This window comes from Mizuhopecten yessoensis, unplaced genomic scaffold (genome assembly GCF_002113885.1).
Source record: "Mizuhopecten yessoensis strain PY_sf001 unplaced genomic scaffold, ASM211388v2 scaffold2631, whole genome shotgun sequence".
NCBI lineage: Eukaryota > Metazoa > Mollusca > Bivalvia > Pectinida > Pectinidae > Mizuhopecten > Mizuhopecten yessoensis.
Genome location: NW_018404642.1, coordinates 47,842 through 68,461, shown reverse-complemented (window position 1 = coordinate 68,461; position 20,620 = coordinate 47,842). Strand labels below are relative to the sequence as shown.

The window sequence follows — 20,620 nt, the reverse complement described above, 5'->3', positions numbered from 1 at the left end:
TTCATCTTTAGCAACAAGAATACTAACATCTCCGTGATCAGTTCATCTTTAGCAACAGGAATATTAAGCAAGAGGAATAACTAACCCTCCCTGATCAGTTCATCTTTAGCAACAAGAATAACTAACATCTCCGTGATCAGTTCATCTTTAGCAACAAGAAAAACTAACACCTCCCTGATCAGTTCATCTTTATCACAGGAATAACTTAGTCCTCCCTGATCAGTTTTTTTTAGCAACAGGAATAACTTAGTCCTCCCTGATCAATTTATCTGAAGTAACAGGAATATTAAGCAACAGTAATAGCTAACCCTCCCTGATCAGTTCATCTTTAGCAACAAGAATAACTAACATCTCCGTGATCAGTTCATCTTTAGCAACAAGAAAAACTAACACCTCCCTGATCAGTTCATCTTTATCACAGGAATAACTTAGTCCTCCCTGATCAGTTTATTTTAGCAACAGGAATAACTTAGTCCTCCCTGATCAATTTATCTGAAGTAACAGGAATATTAAGCAACAGTAATAGCTAACCCTCCCTGATCAGTTCATCTTTAGCAACAAGAATAACTAACATCTCCGTGATCAGTTCATCTTTAGCAACAAGAAAAACTAACACCTCCCTGATCAGTTCATCTTTATCACAGGAATAACTTAGTCCTCCCTGATCAGTTTATCTTAAGTAACAGGAATATCAAACCCTCCCTGATCGGTTCATCTTTAGCAACAGGAATAGCTTAGTCCTCCCTGATCAGTTTATTTTTAACAACAGGAATAAATTAGTCCTCCCAGATCAATTTATCGTAAGTAACAAGCATAACTAAAACCTCCCTGATCAGTTCATCTTTAGCAACAAGAATAACTAACATCTTCCTGATCAGTTCATCTTTAGCAACAAAAATTACTAACACCTGCCTGATCAGTTCATCTTTAGCAACAAGAATAACTAACATCTCCGTGATCAGTTCATCTTTAGCAACAAGAATAACTAACCCTCTCTGATCAGTTCATCTTTAGCAACAAGAATAACTAACCCTCCCTGATCAGTTCATCTTTAGCAACAAGAATAACTAACACCTCCGTGATCAGTTCATCTTTAGCAACAAGAATAACTAACATCTCCCTGATCAGTTCATCTTTAGCAACAAGAATAACTAACATCTCCGTGATCAGTTCATCTTTAGCAACAAGAATAACTAACACTCTCTGATCAGTTCATCTTTAGCAACAAGAATAACTAACATCTCCCTGATCAGTTCATCTTTAGCAACAAGAATAACTAACACCTCCCTGATCAGTTCATCTTTAGCAACAAGAATAACTAACATCTCCGTGATCAGTTCATCTTTAGCAACAAGAAAAACTAACACCTCCCTGATCAGTTCATCTTTATCACAGGAATAACTTAGTCCTCCCTGATCAGTTTATCTTAAGTAACAGGAATATTAAGCAACAGTAATAGCTAACCCTCCCTGATCAGTTCATCTTTAGCAACAAGAATAACTAACATCTCCGTGATCAGTTCATCTTTAGCAACAAGAAAAACTAACACCTCCCTGATCAGTTCATCTTTATCACAGGAATAACTTAGTCCTCCCTGATCAGTTTATCTTAAGTAACAGGAATATTAAGCAACAGTAATAGCTAACCCTCCCTGATCAGTTCATCTTTAGCAACAAGAATAACTAACATCTCCGTGATCAGTTCATCTTTAGCAACAAGAAAAACTAACACCTCCCTGATCAGTTCATCTTTATCACAGGAATAACTTAGTCCTCCCTGATCAGTTTATCTTAAGTAACAGGAATATTAAGCAACAGTAATAGCTAACCCTCCCTGATCAGTTCATCTTTAGCAACAAGAATAACTAACATCTCCGTGATCAGTTCATCTTTAGCAACAAGAAAAACTAACACCTCCCTGATCAGTTCATCTTTATCACAGGAATAACTTAGTCCTCCCTGATCAGTTTTTTTTAGCAACAGGAATAACTTAGTCCTCCCTGATCAATTTATCTGAAGTAACAGGAATATTAAGCAACAGTAATAGCTAACCCTCCCTGATCAGTTCATCTTTAGCAACAAGAATAACTAACATCTCCGTGATCAGTTCATCTTTAGCAACAAGAATAACTAACACCTCCCTGATCAGTTCATCTTTATCACAGGAATAACTTAGTCCTCCCTGATCAGTTTATCTTAAGTAACAGGAATAACTAACCCTCCCTGATCGGTTCATCTTTAGCAACAGGAATAGCTTAGTCCTCCCTGATCAGTTTATTTTTAACAACAGGAATAAATTAGTCCTCCCAGATCAATTTATCGTAAGTAACAAGCATAACTAAAACCTCCCTGATCAGTTCATCTTTAGCAACAAGAATAACTAACATCTTCCTGATCAGTTCATCTTTAGCAACAAAAATTACTAACACCTGCCTGATCAGTTCATCTTTAGCAACAAGAATAACTAACATCTCCGTGATCAGTTCATCTTTAGCAACAAGAATAACTAACCCTCTCTGATCAGTTCATCTTTAGCAACAAGAATAACTAACCCTCCCTGATCAGTTCATCTTTAGCAACAAGAATAACTAACACCTCCGTGATCAGTTCATCTTTAGCAACAAGAATAACTAACATCTCCGTGATCAGTTCATCTTTAGCAACAAGAATAACTAACACCTCCCTGATCAGTTCATCTTTATCACAGGAATAACTTAGTCCTCCCTGATCAGTTTATCTTAAGTAACAGGAATAACTAACCCTCCCTGATCGGTTCATCTTTAGCAACAGGAATAGCTTAGTCCTCCCTGATCAGTTTATTTTTAACAACAGGAATAAATTAGTCCTCCCAGATCAATTTATCGTAAGTAACAAGCATAACTAAAACCTCCCTGATCAGTTCATCTTTAGCAACAAGAATAACTAACATCTTCCTGATCAGTTCATCTTTAGCAACAAAAATTACTAACACCTGCCTGATCAGTTCATCTTTAGCAACAAGAATAACTAACATCTCCGTGATCAGTTCATCTTTAGCAACAAGAATAACTAACCCTCTCTGATCAGTTCATCTTTAGCAACAAGAATAACTAACCCTCCCTGATCAGTTCATCTTTAGCAACAAGAATAACTAACACCTCCCTGATCAGTTCATCTTCAGCAACACGAGTAACTAACACCTCCCTGATCGATTCATCTTTAGCAACAAGAATAACTAACCCTCCCTGATCAGTTCATCTGCAGCAACACGAATAACTAGCCCCTCCCTGATCAGTTCATCTTTAGCAACAGGAATAACTAACATTTCCGTGATCAGTTTATTTTACCAAAATAAATCAGTCACCACGAAAGATAGTGTATCAATAGCTACATGAATAACGTACACCTCCCTGATCAGGATCTTAGTACAAACATCGATAGTTATCACTCAATGATCAGTTTATCATTGGCGATGTATATAACTCACACTCCAATCTACTTCACATTAATACTGTTTTGCTGTCGTTAGTTCTTTTTTCTTTCTTAATTTCAAGAGATTCCACGAGCAACAGAAGTCATTGTGGAGGGATTTGGAGACACACATTTTACAGTGTCCTGGTCAACAGCGGCTTATGTCAATGCAAGTCTTGTTAGACAAGTCACGATATTCTGGTGTAGAGGAAATAAGGATCAACATGTATGCGAGGTAATTAATGACGTCACTATATCGTGGTGTAGAGGAAATAGGGAACAGCATGTGTGTAAGGTAAGTAGTGACGTCACTATATCGTGGTGTAGAGGAAATAGGGAACAGCATGTTTGTAAGGTAAATAATGACGTCACTATATCGTGGTGTAGAGGAAATAGGGAACAGCATGTATGTGAGGTAAATAATGACGTCATTATATTGTGGTGTAGAGTAAAAAGGGAACAACATGTATGTAAGGTAAGTAATTACGTCACTATATCCTGGTGTAGAGGAAATATGGAACAGCATGCATATAAGGTAAGTAATGACGTCACTATAACGTGGTGTAGAGGAAATAGGGAGCAACATGTATGTGAGGTCAATAATGACGTCATTATATTGTGGTGTAGAGTAAAAAGGGAACAACATGTATGTAAGGTTAATAATGACGTCACTATATTATGATGTAGAAATAGTAGGGAAACGTTAGGTAAGGTCAGTAATTACGTGACTTTATTGTGATGTAGAGGAAGTAGTGAAGACCTTGTATGGAAGGTAATTGATGACGTCACGTTTTCGTGGTGTAGAAGAAGTTGTGAACAACATTTAAGTAACGCCGTCGTGCTATTCTAGTGAAGACAAAGTAGGAAAGATTGTTTAGTAAGGTAGATTTGAGTAACTAAATATATGGTATGACGCGGTTATATAAGCCTCTGATAATGTTTCCTAGCTTTATTTGTATATCATTAGGTGAATGTTACTTTTATCCACTACAGAGTTTAAAATATAATGCATATGGTTTGCTGAAAATGTTCATGTTGATTTTGTATTTCCCCCCAGAGAAATCTGTCATGGAAGATAATAAAGAAGTATGTGGCAAATGCTGATATTGAAGTTAAACATTTAAATTACCGAAACTGGATTTTTGCGGTGTCACTCACAACACATAAAGGGAAAAGCGGTGGCATGGCGTTTGCTGACTGTCAGTTCCTTTATGATAAAACCGAATCCCAGGAGATAACGGCCGTGGGTATGTAGTCAGTTCCTTTTTGATAAAACCAAATCCCAGTAGAGAACGGCCGTGGGTATGAAGTCAGTTCCTTTTTGATAAAACCAAATCCCAGGAGAGAACGGCCGTGGGTATGTAGTCAGTTCCTTTTTGATAAAACCAAATCCCAGGAGAGAACGGCCGTGGGTATGTAGTCAGTTCCTTTTTGATAAAACCAAATCCCAGGAGAGAACGGCCGTGGGTATGTAGTCAATTCCTTTTTGATAAAACCAAATCCCAGGAGAGAACGGCCGTGGGTATGTAATCAATTCCTTTTTGATAAAACCAAATCCCAGGAGAGAACGGCCGTGGGTATGTAATCAATTCCTTTTTGATAAAACCAAATCCCAGGAGAGAACGGCCGTGGGTATGTAATCAAATCCTTTTTGATAAAACCAAATCCCAGGAGAGAACGGCCGTGGGTATGTAATCAATTCCTTTTTGATAAAACCAAATCCCAGGAGAGAACGGCCGTGGGTATGTAATCAAATCCTTTTTGATAAAACCAAATCCCAGGAGAGAACGGCCGTGGGTATGTAATCAAATCCTTTTTGATAAAACCAAATCCCAGGAGAGAACGGCCGTGGGTATGTAATCAAATCCTTTTTGATAAAACCAAATCCCAGGAGAGAACGGCCGTGGGTATGTAATCAAATCCTTTTTGATAAAACCAAATCCCAGGAGAGAACGGCCGTGGGTATGTAATCAAATCCTTTTTGATAAAACCAAATCCCAGGAGAGAACGGCCGTGGGTATGTAATCAAATCCTTTTTGATAAAACCAAATCCCAGGAGAGAACGGCCGTGGGTATGTAATCAAATCCTTTTTGATAAAACCAAATCCCAGGAGAGAACGGCCGTGGGTATGTAATCAAATCCTTTTTGATAAAACCAAATCCCAGGAGAGAACGGCCGTGGGTATGTAATCAAATCCTTTTTGATAAAACCAAATCCCAGGAGAGAACGGCCGTGGGTATGTAATCAAATCCTTTTTGATAAAACCAAATCCCAGGAGAGAACGGCCGTGGGTATGTAATCAAATCCTTTTTGATAAAACCAAATCCCAGGAGAGAACGGCCGTGGGTATGTAATCAAATCCTTTTTGATAAAACCAAATCCCAGGAGAGAACGGCCGTGGGTATGTAATCAAATCCTTTTTGATAAAACCAAATCCCAGGAGAGAACGGCCGTGGGTATGTAATCAAATCCTTTTTGATAAAACCAAATCCCAGGAGAGAACGGCCGTGGGTATGTAATCAAATCCTTTTTGATAAAACCAAATCCCAGGAGAGAACGGCCGTGGGTATGTAATCAAATCCTTTTTGATAAAACCAAATCCCAGGAGAGAACGGCCGTGGGTATGTAATCAAATCCTTTTTGATAAAACCAAATCCCAGGAGAGAACGGCCGTGGGTATGTAATCAAATCCTTTTTGATAAAACCAAATCCCAGGAGAGAACGGCCGTGGGTATGTAATCAAATCCTTTTTGATAAAACCAAATCCCAGGAGAGAACGGCCGTGGGTATGTAATCAAATCCTTTTTGATAAAACCAAATCCCAGGAGAGAACGGCCGTGGGTATGTAATCAAATCCTTTTTGATAAAACCAAATCCCAGGAGAGAACGGCCGTGGGTATGTAATCAAATCCTTTTTGATAAAACCAAATCCCAGGAGAGAACGGCCGTGGGTATGTAATCAAATCCTTTTTAATAAAACCAAATCCAAGGAGAGAACGGCCGTGGGTATGTAGTCAAATCCTTTTTAATAAAACCAAATCCCAGGAGAGAACGGCCGTGGGTATGATGAAGTCAGTGTTAATGATAAAACCAATCCCAGGAGAGAACGGCCGTGGGTATGATGAAGTCAGTGTTAATGATAAAACCAAATCACAGGAGAGAACGGCCGTTGGTATGTAGTCAGTCGTTATGATAAAACTAAATCACAGGAGAAAATGGCTCAGCCCCAAGGGAGTTAGAGCTTCTATGATACCTCTGTTCATTGTATAACGTCTCGTCAACAATACAATGACGTCATATCAACATGGCATCGACGTCTACCCTGCAAAACCTCGTGATTGGCAACTTAACAACCTTTCTCTCAGGTTGAGATTCCCCTTTCTCATCGCCAAGAAGATGAACGATTTAGCCGGAGTGATTCCCCCTGTCAATTAAGTTGATCCTTTGGGTTGAGAGTTTCCTCTCTAATCCACAAGCGGTTGAACAGTTCTTTTCATACAGTAGACGTTACGTTACGTAACAACATTATCCTCCAAAAGAGACGTCTGACAGATATGTCATGTAAAATGTAATTCTTTTTTTTGTGTTCCTTAGCATCAGTGAAGCCAACTTTTAACCTTTTGACGGGAAACAGTATGAAATCACTCGACATCGTCTCCCTGTCCTTCAGATACTGCGATGTTCAGTTTCTGAACAGAAAACCAGAACAATACGAAGTGTTCTATAAGAAAGCATCAGGGGACGAGGAAGAGGACTGCATGGAAGGTAATACTTTATATATATACTCTCGGTGAAGCTATTAATATATGTCACTCCAGTAAATATATATACTCTCGGTGGAGCTATCAATATATGTCGCTCCAGTAAATATATGTACCCTCGGTGAAGCTACCAATATATGTCACTCCAGTAAATATATATACTCTCGGCGAAGCTATCAATATATGTCGCTCCAATAAATATATGTACCCTCGGTTAAGCTACCAATATATGTCGCTCCAGTAAATATATGTACCCTCGGTGAAGCTACCAATATATGTTGCCCCAGTAAATATATATACCCTCGGTGAAGCTACCAATATATGTAGCTCCAGTAAATATATATACTCTCGATGAAGCTATCAATATATGTAGCTCCAGTAAATATATATACTCTCGGTGGAGCTATCAATATATGTCGCTCCAGTAAAAATATATACTCTCGGTGAAGCTATCAATATATGTCACTCAGTAAATATATATACTCTCGGTGAAGCTAGCAATATATGTCGCTCCAGTAAATATATATAGTCTCGGTGAAGCTATCAATATATGTCACTCAGTAAATATATATACTCTCGGTGAATCTATCAATATATGTCGCTCCAGTAAAAATATATGTCGCTCCAGTAAATATATGTACCCTCGGTGAAGCTACCAATATATGTTGCCCCAGTAAATATATATACCCTCGGTGAAGATGATTGTAAATATATATACTCTCGGTGAAGCTAGCAATATATGTCGCTCCAGTAAATATATGTACTCTCGATGAATCTATTAATATATGTCGCTCCAATAAATATATGTACCCTCGGTTAAGCTACCAATATATGTCGCTCCAGTAACTATATGTACCCTCGGTGAAGCTACCAATATATGTCGCTCCATTAAATATATATACCCTCGGTGAAGCTATCAATATATGTCACTCAGTAAATATATATACTCTCGGTGAAGCTAGCAATATATGTCGCTCCAGTAAATATATGTACTCTCGATGAATCTATTAATATATGTCGCTCCAATAAATATATGTACCCTCGGTGAAGCTACCAATATATGTTGCCCCAGTAAATATATATACCCTCGGTGAAGATGATTGTAAATATATATACTCTCGGTGAAGCTTCCAATATATGTCGCCCCAGTAAATATATATACTCTCGGTGAACCTACCAATATATGTCGCTCCAGTAAATATATGTACTCTCGATGAATCTATTAATATATGTCGCTCCAATAAATATATGTACCCTCGGTTAAGCTACCAATATATGTCGCTCCAGTAACTATATGTACCCTCGGTGAAGCTACCAATATATGTTGCCCCAGTAAATATATATACCCTCGGTGAAGCTACCAATATATGTAGCTCCAGTAAATATATATACTCTCGATGAAGCTATCAATATATGTAGCTCCAGTAAATATATATACTCTCGATGAAGCTATCAATATATGTAGCTCCAGTAAATATATATACTCTCGGTGGAGCTATCAATATATGTCGCTCCAGTAAAAATATATGTCGCTCCAGTAAATATATATTCTCTCGGTGAAGCTATCAATATATGTAGCTCCAGTAAATATATATACTCTCGGTGAAGCTACCAATATATGTCGCTCCAGTAAATATATATACCCTCGGTGAAGTTTTCCAATAAATGTCGCTCCAGTAAATATATATACTCTCGGTGAAGCTACCAATATATGTCGCTCCAGTAAAAATATATGTCGCTCCAGTAAATATATATACCCTCGGTGAAGATGATTGTAATAACTACGCTTGTCTCTTGTTAAATTGGTTTACTTGTTTGTAATAATGACATTGGTCTGTAGGTATCAACAACGTTGGATTGTTAACATGTCGGCATTGAGCAGATTGTAAAAATGGTATTGGACTCTTTATAGTAGAGACGCTTGGTTTTTCCTGGGACTGATTGTCATAGCGACACCGGGCTGTTCGTAATAACGACATTGAACTGTTCAGTAAAGTTTTCTATTTCATAATCTTAACAGGAGCACAGTCATTTAACGTGACGGCGTGCGTAAGTCTCCAGGAAATTGTTTTGCCTGACCTTGACCCCATGGCTCAGTATTCGGTGTGTATGAGGATCCGGACGAGTGTCGGGGCAAGCAAACTCAGTGATGTCAGATGGAGGAAACCACTCAAACACCCTGGTTTGTTTACGTTTTCTTCATGAAAGGTGGAGGAACATAGATTTTCTTATGTAATAAAGGAACTGCAATATACAACCCGAATTTTATTGGTAAAAAGAAGAGATAATAATTGCCATAACTGCAAAATCATAAACAATAACCGTACAATTTGGAACATCATTATATATTAAAATATCACCTGATATTGTTTGTTGTTATAAATACCGTAGGTTGTTATTGTTTTACGTTTTTTTGCCACAGGCGGGGTTGATGCGGTACTTGTTGGCGGCCTTAGTACAGTTAGTATAATCGTGTTCCTGCTGATTTTGACGTTCGTTATATGGTAAGTTTATCATAAAAATAAATACTTAAAGTGCCTAACTATAAAGTGTTTGTCACGAGGTGATTCACGAATAGACACTTTTAAGGTCACCTGAGCTTTGTTCAAGTGAACTATTCTAATCGCTTTCCGTCCGTCGTCGTCCGTCGTCCGTCGTGCGTAAACTTTTTACATTTTCAACTTCTTCTCAAGAACCAGTGGATGGATTTTTTTCAAAGTTGGTCATAATCATCCTTGGTAGATGAGGCTACAAAGTTGTAAAATCGGGATTCCTACCCCATCCCCTGGGGCAAGGGCGTGCCCCCAAAGGGAAAATTAACCAATATTTAAAAAATGTTCTCCTCCAGACTCAGAGGTACTACAGTCATTTTCTCTGCATGGAAAGAAAGACCATCAGGGGCTTTACTTAAATTGTAAATGTCAGGACCCCCGAGCTAATTGTTCTCCATTGGGGAGGGGGTAAAGTTTATTATAGTCTTTATAGGGAAATAACTTTTTGGGGTATATTTTGAAAACTTTCTATAGGAAATTATTTTTACTTTGTGAGAATTATCCTTGGAGGAACAGGGTTTCAAATAGTAAAATTGAGATTCCTACCCAAACCCCTGGGGCAAGGGTGGGGCCCCAAAGGGAAAATTAACCAATATTTCAAAACAAATCTTCTCCAGACTCAGAGGTACTAAACAGTCATTTTCTCTGCATGGAAAGAAACATCATCAGGGGCTTTACTTTAAATTGTAAATTTCAGGACCCCCGAGCTATCCGTTCTCCCTTAGGTAGGGGGTACAGTTTACTATAGTTTATATTGGGAGATGACACTGTTGGGTATATTTTATTCATTTTTAGCAGAAAATTACTCAAACTTAGTCAGAATCATCTTTGGTGAATGAGAGTATTACTTTGTAAAATTGGGATTCCTGCCCCATCCCCAGGGGCTAGGGCGGGGCCCCAAAGGGAACATTTACCAATATTTTCGAATTCTTATCCTTTGATGACACGACAAGTATTGTATTTCATTTAGTTTTCATGCTGATTTCCACATCACATCTAATCAATAAAATAAAGCTACCAGTACCTATGATATAACTCAGGTGACCGCTAAGGCCCTTGGGCCTCTTGTTTATAATATACGTTCGATACCAGATAATAAGGAATGTGATTTTAGCAAGAAAGCGTTAGAAGTTGATGGATTGTCTTATGTTATTGTTAAACATGTATATTTCAGGCGTTGTTACCTGAAATATGAAAATATGGACGCCAAAATAGAGCTCCCTTCTGTCGACACAGATCACCAAAGTATCGTCGAAACATCGAAATCGGTAATATACTGAAGTCATATTTATTTGTCCAGCACACCTTCGTTATACAAAAACGAATCTAGACTCATTTTGAATACAGATAGACTACAACACGACTATGGAAATATCAAAAGAAAATACAGCTTAAACTTCGCAGTCCTGGCTTTCAGTTGTTGGGTATTATTATTATTGTACATACTATTGTTATGTGGGTTTTTGTTGTGTGTGCTGTTGTTGGGCAGGTTATTGTTGCGAATGTTATTGTAGCTTGTTAGCTCAAATTGGCCCAAAGGCCCAAATTATGCCATGGTGCAGCGTCCGTCGTCCAGCATCAATATTATACTTTAAACAACTTCTACTTGATAACCAAAAGGCATAGCGTGATGATATTTGGCCAGAAGCAAACTGGGCTGAAGGGCTACCATATTTGTTCAAATAAATGACCTTCACCTTTTTTCAAGGTCACAGGGGTCAAATATGTTAAAAACTTTAAAATACTTCTTGGTAACCAAAATACCCAGGGTGATGATATTTGGCCAGTAGCATGCTGGGATGAAGGGCTACCAAGTTGGTTCAAATGAATCACCTTCACTCATATTCAAGGTCAAAGGGGTCAATTGTTAAAAAATATCTTTAAACAACTTCTTCTGAATAATCAAAAGGCCCAGGATGTTGATAGTTAGTCAGTAGCATGCTAGGATGAAGGGCTACCAAGTTTGTTTAAATGTATTACCTTGAATCATATTCAAGGTCGCAAGGAGCAAATACGTTCAAAATCTTGAAACAACTTGTTCTGAATAACCAAAAGGCCCAGGATGATGATATTTGGCCTGTGACATTATATGATGTAGGGCTACTAAGTTTGTTCAAATTAATTACCTTGACATATATTCACGGTCACAGGGACAAAATACTAAATACTGATATCTTACCTGTAGCTTTATTTTAGATCACTTTTAAGGTTACAAACTTGTGTGAAATTTATACCAGGTGAGCTATGCAGGCCCATTGGGTCACTTGATTTTAATTTTGTTGTTGTGCATCGTGCTGTTGGTTTATATTGTTGTTACATATCTTGTTGTTGATTTAATTAATTGATATGTTTCCTGTTGTTGCTTTAATTAATTGATGTTTCCTGCTGTTGCTTTAATCAATTGATAAGAATCCTGTTGTTGGTTTATTTTGTTGTTGTGTAACATGTTAATTTTATATTTTGTTATAGTGTATCATACTGTCGTTTTACTTGTTGCTGTGTATCCTGTTTTTTGTTGTTTGTTATAGTGTATCATATTGTCGTTTTACTTTGTTGTTGTGTATCCTGTTTATTTTATATTTGGTTATAGTGTATCATACTGTCGTTTTACTTTGTTGTTGTGTATCCTGTTTTGTTGTTGTTTGTTTATTTGTAACATGTCGTTGTATTGCTTTGTTGTTGTTTATACTGTTGTTAGTTTATTATGATGTTGTCTGTTTATTTTGCTGTGAATTATATTTTCGGTTTATTTTGTTGTTTTGTATACTGTTTATCTTTGTTTGTTGGGTTTAGGTTCGCATTGTTGGGTAGCATGGTATTGGTATAAGAATGTGCTATGCATCATGTTGTTTGTATATTTTGTTGTTTTGTGTCGTGTTGTTGGTTGGTTTTGTGGCTGTTTTTTGTTTATTGTTATGCTTGTTTAGGTTCGTATGGATATGAATCAATTTGTTTATCTCGCAACAACCTTTTTATTTGCTATTAACTTATATTTTGTTTCAAACTAGAATACGTTATTTTATATCAAATTGCTGAAGACTGCAGTTATTTCATATTTTAGTGTCTGTTGTTTATACATACAACGAATTGTTGTCAGGCTTAGAACTAATATATGTTAAAAAATGTTTATATTTAATGTTACTCTTCAACTTGATGCATTATTACTGCTGTCAATATATATACAACAATAAGAGCAGACTGCAGATATAAAAAAATCTCTCGCAACTGCGTATAGGTAGCAGTGTACAGTAGCGTACGGTGGCCATGGGGTAGCAGTGTACAGTAGCGTACAGTGGCCATTGGGTAGCAGTGTACAGTAGCGTACGGTGGCCATGGGTTAGCAGTGTACAGTAGCGTACAGTGGCCATGGGGTAGCAGTGTACAGTAGCGTACGGGGGCCATGGGGTAGCAGTGTACAGTAGCGTACGGGGGCCATGGGGTAGCAGTGTACAGTAGCGTACGGTGGCCATGGGGTAGCAGTGTACAGTAGCGTACGGTGGCCATGGGTGATATTTTATACAACAAAGTAACCCCTGTAATATTACATGTATCGAAATATAAAAAAATAATCAGCACAAAAATTTGCATGAACATGATGAAGTAGACTATGTGGGCTTCATATTTAAAAACAAAAAATATTTGAATTTGGTTTAAGACTACATTTTTGGCAATTTACAAATCTGTGTTTACACATCAAAAGCTATCTTTTCATGTAGTCTATTTTTGTACTCAGCACATGTGTAAATATTTTGAAAAATCCAGTTGAACGACCTGTGCTAAAACGTGAGTATTTCTGTTACCGAGTAGATGATATTTAATTTAAGACAGGTTTTAAGACAAAAAAATACTACTTGCGTGTGTTAAATTTTGGGTTAAAAATCATGTTCTTTTGCAGTTTTGGATGTTTTTTGGTGTAGTAACCATGGTTTTCACAAGTTCCAAATCTGTGAAAATCACTTTTTGAAAAAGAAAAATCTTCTAAAAAACAATGTTTTCAAAATGTAGTTTATAAATATTATTTTATATGTAGGTGTGTTGAGCAGAATGAATCCTCTATCCATGTTTATCTGAGACATGTCCTCTATTTTAAGGATCAGGCCATTTCTACTGAACTCTGTTACCATAGGTCATACCTACGTCATGCACAATTACATTTTAGGAAAGGAAGACCAACTTTATTGCCATACATTTGATCAGCCATTTACAGCCAACAATTTTATGATTGAATGCGCTAATTTCATGTAATCACATTCAAATGTCAATCCTTCTGTACCATAGGCAATTTCATACTGAAATACTAAAATACTTACAAAAGCTTTGAAACTAGCTTCCGTGCATCTTTTTATATTTCTTTTTCAAATTTATGTCACAGCTTACATCTACTTGAAAATAATTTAATTGTTGTTTCTTGAAAGGGATTTATGTAAAATGTGTCATTACCTCTTTCATCCCATCAAGGAGATTCGTCAGACTGTTTGTTTAAAGAAGACATTTTGACGTCATAAACTATGACGTAACATAATAGTTTTCCGCTTTGAAATATCACAAGAAAAGGAATACTTAATTAAGATAAAGAGTATAATTTATTTAGGATTTAGTATTACTCTTAGTACTATTATGTATGTACCAATAATTAGAATTTTTAAATTACTGTTGAAAAAAAATGTTATAATATATTTCTACTTATATATATATATATTATGGATGTCTTAATATATAACCAAAATATATATATAGTATCTTACATGAGTTTCCATTTCATATGAGATTTATGTAACGAGTCGAAATATTTTTCAATTGAAAAAAAAAAGAAAATGAAAAATTTGTTTCATTAATTTCATTTGAGATTAAAACGAGTGTAAGATCCTTTTTATCACATAATCAAGATTTGTGGCATTTATTCGTGTAAAACGACAATTTTCATACAACCTTGAGATGCAAAAAAAGCTGCCATTTTGACTTCAGTTCCTAAGTCTGTGACGTCATGCAGTTGTCCAAACGTCACAATTGAATGTTTGGAAGCTTACAACCAATCACAGGGTTGATTGGTCATATTACATGGGTTAATACGCCAAAAAATATGACATGGGTATATTCACTGGATAACACAGTACATTATGTGATAAATATATTTATATGCTATATATCTTGTATCCCTATTTAACACCTGACACTCCATCACCACCACTAAACATGTTTTTCTTCCTCAAAAGATAATGTCTAATCGCGCCAGGTGACGTCAAGGAAGAATCCGCACAAAAGTGTTCTGAGCAAGAAATAAGTCAGTCATAAACAAATCATTATAAAATATAAAAACTCACGGTGAAAAAAATAAAAACAAACGGTTATCTCCGCATGGAGAAACTAATGATAAGAACATTGGTATACAATATTCTTCTGCTTAAAGTTAGGAATTTAAGTAAACACTCATTCATGTTACTTACGTCTGGAACTCTTTTCGATTGAGATTCATTTGTCGATGGCACAGAGCCTGTGCAATACTTTCTTTCGTTTCGAAGTGTGTTGTCAGTTAGTCTGCTGCATTACACCGCGTGAAAAAACACGTTATTGTGTATTTTCCTCAAATAAACAAAGTTATGCCTTTTTTGTCTTTATTACAAAAAAATACAAAAATAAAATGTGTGTCATTTGTATAAGAATAACAAAACAAAATAAAATTCGATTAATTCGGTTGGAGTTCATTATCTGATAAAAAAAATAACTGTTGATTTTGGATTTGTCTTAGTGGATCACTAAAATATGTAGCTCTATATGTTCAGAATCTCCGTGAAATATGGCAACAGGCAACATGGATTCTTTAGTCACGAAACGTGCACAAAAGAACAGACATAGACTTGCGTGTTAATTTAGATGTTGCTTTACGACTTGTAAAATTACGAGTTTTAGTGAAACTAGTTTAAGACGCTTACGACTACGTGTAAAGTTACGACATTTAGTGAAACTGTGTCATGGTATTTCATTGTCTTTTTATGAAGTTGTAATATGTAGATGATTTAGATGACAGTTTCTCACACAAAAAAATCTGGGTTTGTCTTGCAATCAATTTTGTAACGTGATCACAAGGACAAAATGTCGAGAGTCCACAGCAGGTCAAAACAGAATGTAATATTATATTAATATATAATGAATTCGAGATATTTTTTCATAGAAAAACACGACCATAGCAAGATATTGGATTTAAACGGCTACAGCCTCCTTTGTACAATCCCGGAAAATACGGACAGGCTCAGCAAGTAGTCCTCAATGGAATTTATAGGCTGGGCATTATGATAAGGAAAGCAAAAGCAAGATCCATGCTAATCATCCGAGTGCGGGCACCGGTATTAAAGTTAGGTGCTGTCTAAACTAGCAGAGGTAGCATGTACTTGTACGTTACCAATAACCGCTCTTGCCCATGTCATGAGTAACCAGCATCTCCAACCGCCCGAAGAACCAAAACCTCCAATCCTACCTTAGAGAATTCACATGACAATCATCAGTGAATGAGCTACCATTAGACTGTATCTTCCTGCCACAAACTCCTATGGACTATTTTAAACTCCTAGGGAACATCCTTAGCGAGTTTATAATAGTCCTCTAGTATAAAACCTAGTAGTACCTCTAGCATTCTAGGACAATAACATACAACACAACTACATATGATATTACAATAAAATGTATAAATATATGCCTACCCGCCATATCCTGCTACTTGGGACTGTCTTCACAGTTCTATCATCCCCGATGAGAAAAATGTTTTCGCCACAAACCTTGAAATCGAAATGTGTTAATCTATAAATACAAAAATAAGGCAACTCTTCTTGCACATCTTTACTTCTAATTTTATATCAACAGAGACAAGCTTCCAATGGGGATAGTGGATTTGATTCTCAATACGTCTCCCCCCATACATCTGAAGAAAAGAAAAGTAAGTACAGGACTATATTATTGCTCATTTGTGACCTAGACAGGGAAGCGGCAACCAAAAGGCAAGAATTTTGAGGAGTAGCCCGAGGCTTTGCCAAGGGAAGAAATTCCTCAGTGAACACCTGAGGTTCCTCATCAACTGATCAGGATGTTACTGTACTTTAGTATTCATATGACATTCATAATATATATGAAAAAAGACACTTATCTGACACGATATATAGGTATACATTAACAAAGGGAACGGAGGTAACACCAAAACCACAGATGAAACACTAATTACCGCAAAAAAAAGACCGGAGGCAAAACCACGTGATTCTTAAGGGTAAACGTTTCCTATATACACGTGACTCTTATCATGATGTATCGAGGAAAACAATGTTGGTCGCCAACAATCTATGGATCGTTTGACGATAAATTCTTCGCACTTTTGACCGAGACTTTTATTAATTTGACCCTTGTATCATTGATAATTTCTGCATCAACTTACAAGTCTTTTTGTAAATGGCGCTGCCTTCCTCCATATTTTTGTGAATGCTAAGAGGTGAAAAATCCATTATACGTTTTGTAAAAACACATTGAAATTGCTTTGCAGAGTTTTTATATATTATGATAACCAGATTATTCACTATATTACGTAACCAAAACACAAAAGCTTTCTTAAGCATCAGGTTAAAAAGTGAATGTGGGGTTTTGCAAAACTAGTAAACAACAAAAAAGACATGATGTACTGCATGATAATGGTGATATTTTATATTTAAGGATCAATGCAGTATCGCACGGCCTCACCGCAATTGCAATCAGAGGGAAGCTTTGAAGATATCGATAAGATTACTGGTAACCATCAAAGCCAAGTGTCAGGAAACAAGAATAGAACTGGTGTTACGACTAAACGTTTAACTGAACCTGAACCAGATTGTAGTTATACAGGACACAAAATTAACCAAACGTGCCTCAGGGCTAGCTGTGCTACTAACAGCACTACGAATACAAATAAAAATAGTTGTGCAGATTGTTACTGGATAGCCAGTGGTTTTCATGACAGAGATAGCGGAGAATGCTTTTTGGAGGGTGACGAAAAGGAACCATTTATAAAGACTGATGAATACAGCAAAGCGTTATCGTTAATTCCTACGGATTTACAAAATTCCAAGGATGCAAATTCAACAGTGGTATTGGATCGTTCTAGTTACAGTTATAAAAAGCAACTAGACATGGAAGTGATCTTATCTGTTGGGGACTCAGAAAACGAGGCATGCAATTACAGCGACCATAGCGATTCCACACTTTACAGTGATTTGTCTAAAGATGACCTTGATCAAATCGCATCTCTTGAGGATTTACTCTCTGAGGAGACAGTCACTAGACACGAGAACAAAAGTTTTACAGGAGTGAATTCAAACCACATAAATCCTGGAAACTATGGACATTCTCAATTACGTTCTAACAGTGATAATCCTAGTGAGAGAACTTCCCTCGTAAAATCTCACAAACCGTTTGCTGTGTCACTGGAAACATCATGTACAGAGGAATCAAGGTATGGGACGAATTCAAACCCAAGCCACATACAAGATGACAATTCTGAAAAGGAACGTCTTTTAGCATATCTACAAAGCGATGATAAAGTAGAACATACCTATTCTGACCCAGATAACGATTTCTCAATTGCACATTCTGGGACATACTGTGAACCAGAAAAACACCTTTCTGGGACATACTGTGAACCAGAAAAACACCTTTCTGGGACAGGTTGTGAACCACACAAACACCATTCTGGGACATACTGTAAACCAGACAAAGACATCTCCGATACATGTTGTGAACCATACAAAGATTATTCTGGTACAGGTTGTGAACCACACAAAGATCTTTCCGGTACACGCTGTGAATCAGACAACGATATCTCCGATACATGCTTTGAACCACACAAGGACCATCCTGGTACATGCTCTGAACCACACGGAGACCAATTTGATATATGTTATGAAGTTGATGGAGACAATTGCGACACAAATATTGTGCCACACGAAGACCAGTTCAATACAATGTCATGTTGTGAACTCCGCAAAGAACAGTCTGGCATATGTCGCGAACCAAGTAGAGAAAAGTATTGTATGTGTTTTGGACCTAAACCACTTCACACAACCAACTCCCTTAGAAATTGTGAACAACATGTCCCATACAAAACATTAGATGACAATAGGAAAACTAAGGTAAAAAGCAAAGGATACGTGAAAAAGATATGCTGAGCGATAATCAAGTTTGCATACAGCTTATAAAAATTGCCGTATTTCCTGACATATCGGCTTGTCATAAAGACCGGTTGCTTTTGCAACAATCATTATTCGGGGTTTAACAAGGATGTGAAAAGTCCTATTGTTTGTGTTATATGTAAGCATTTTCTAGACTTTAAAGTTTTACTTTCTACACAAACAATGTTTGTAATAAACGTGTCGCAACGTTTCAAGACCGACTGGTCCCTTTGTAAAGCTATGACTGAGTGAGCGATTTGTAGTTTTACCTGTACAACGATGTGACGAAATTGTATATTTTGTATGTCACTTGACTCGGGACAGGGATAGGGAGCGTATACACACTGCATCAGATAGGTTACCAGTAGGGTCGATAGGGACAATGCCAAGATATTTTAAAGAGAAAAACACACAAAGATAAGGCAAATTTTCATTTCATCAAATTTTATTGACAAGATGTCGTAATCAATTGGATTGAATAACAGGCAAAGCCTATATAAATTCTCTCCGTCAAATGGCCAAAGTTGAATAAACAAGGAGACATAATATTTTAGACATGTTGCAAATGAAAAAAATAACACAAAATAATTCATATTAACACAAGGCTAAGGGGAAGTAACCCATGAAGGAAACATCTCACACACCTCATACACATTTACACACACATACAAGTACATGTACAAATACATTTATTTCAGCATATATATACACTATCATAGACAGATATTGGCAGGCTTAGACCAAAAGTCCATGTGAATACATTGCGCAGGTCACTGCTACCAACAACTGTTACAATTAAAAATGATAAATTCATTTAATACATATAGAGTGTAATTATTTACAATGTCATGATAAGTACAAGTAATAGACAGTAGTCAAATCAAAGAAGTAATCAAAATCAGAGAAACTCGGAACATAAACAGAGACGAGGGGAACACCAACTGAGTCATATTTATGCTGATATGTTTTTATGAAGAGAACGAAGATACTGGTATAACAGAGGAGGGGGCTAGATCAACACCATACCTGTAACCTATCTTATGTATACGCTCCCTATCGATAGGCGAAACATCCTTGGTTGAGTGAAATACAAAATATACAATTTCTTCACAATAAATAATACCATGATCAAGTGGAATCTTCGGAATAACTTTTGACATAAATTTTTTATATTCAACGCTAGAGCAATTACTGATTGGATACTCCTTTTCCTCTTCCAATTTGGCCCTTGGTCTAACTATACTCCCTTTTTTATTTTGATACTTTACAGCATTTTGTCCTTTTTAAGCATTTCACTGACATGTATTACCTTTTGTTTTTTTAGTTATTTAATAGATTCAATGAGCGTGTTTTCTCCTATATTTTGTTTTTGTTATTTCTACGATGCATGTGGTGTTGTTTTATCTGTTATAGTCATCAGTAAAGTCTCAAGAAATAATTGAGAATCTATAAAAAAAACCCAGCAAAGATTGTATATCTGGAGACAAACTGTATATTAGTTTATTTAATTACATTTTTGACTGAGTCTAAATATTCTTGATCATATAATAGGAGTTGTTGCACTTCCATAAGCCTTTACTTTGTTTTAATTGATCGAGATTTAGTGTTGTTTTCGGGAACGAGTGATCAGACCGATAACAAGTTTGTTGAGTTATTAACTCAAGATTATCAATAAGGC

At 36.6% G+C, this 20,620-nt stretch overlaps 1 protein-coding gene across 1 annotated transcript in view; it reads left to right on the top strand.

The window, feature by feature from the left end:
• LOC110446194 overlaps positions 1–19,141 on the top strand; it is a 39,861-nt gene extending 20,720 nt beyond the window's left edge. Inside the window, exons 9-16 of the mRNA XM_021491222.1 lie at positions 3,533–3,684; positions 4,507–4,696; positions 7,045–7,215; positions 9,232–9,393; positions 9,634–9,715; positions 10,938–11,031; positions 16,619–16,691; positions 17,453–19,141. Coding sequence (XP_021346897.1) covers positions 3,533–3,684; positions 4,507–4,696; positions 7,045–7,215; positions 9,232–9,393; positions 9,634–9,715; positions 10,938–11,031; positions 16,619–16,691; positions 17,453–18,939 — 2,411 coding nt within the window. The 3' untranslated portion in view covers positions 18,940–19,141. The remainder of the gene's footprint in view (positions 1–3,532; positions 3,685–4,506; positions 4,697–7,044; positions 7,216–9,231; positions 9,394–9,633; positions 9,716–10,937; positions 11,032–16,618; positions 16,692–17,452) is intronic.
• Positions 19,142–20,620: the final 1,479 nt, after the last annotated feature.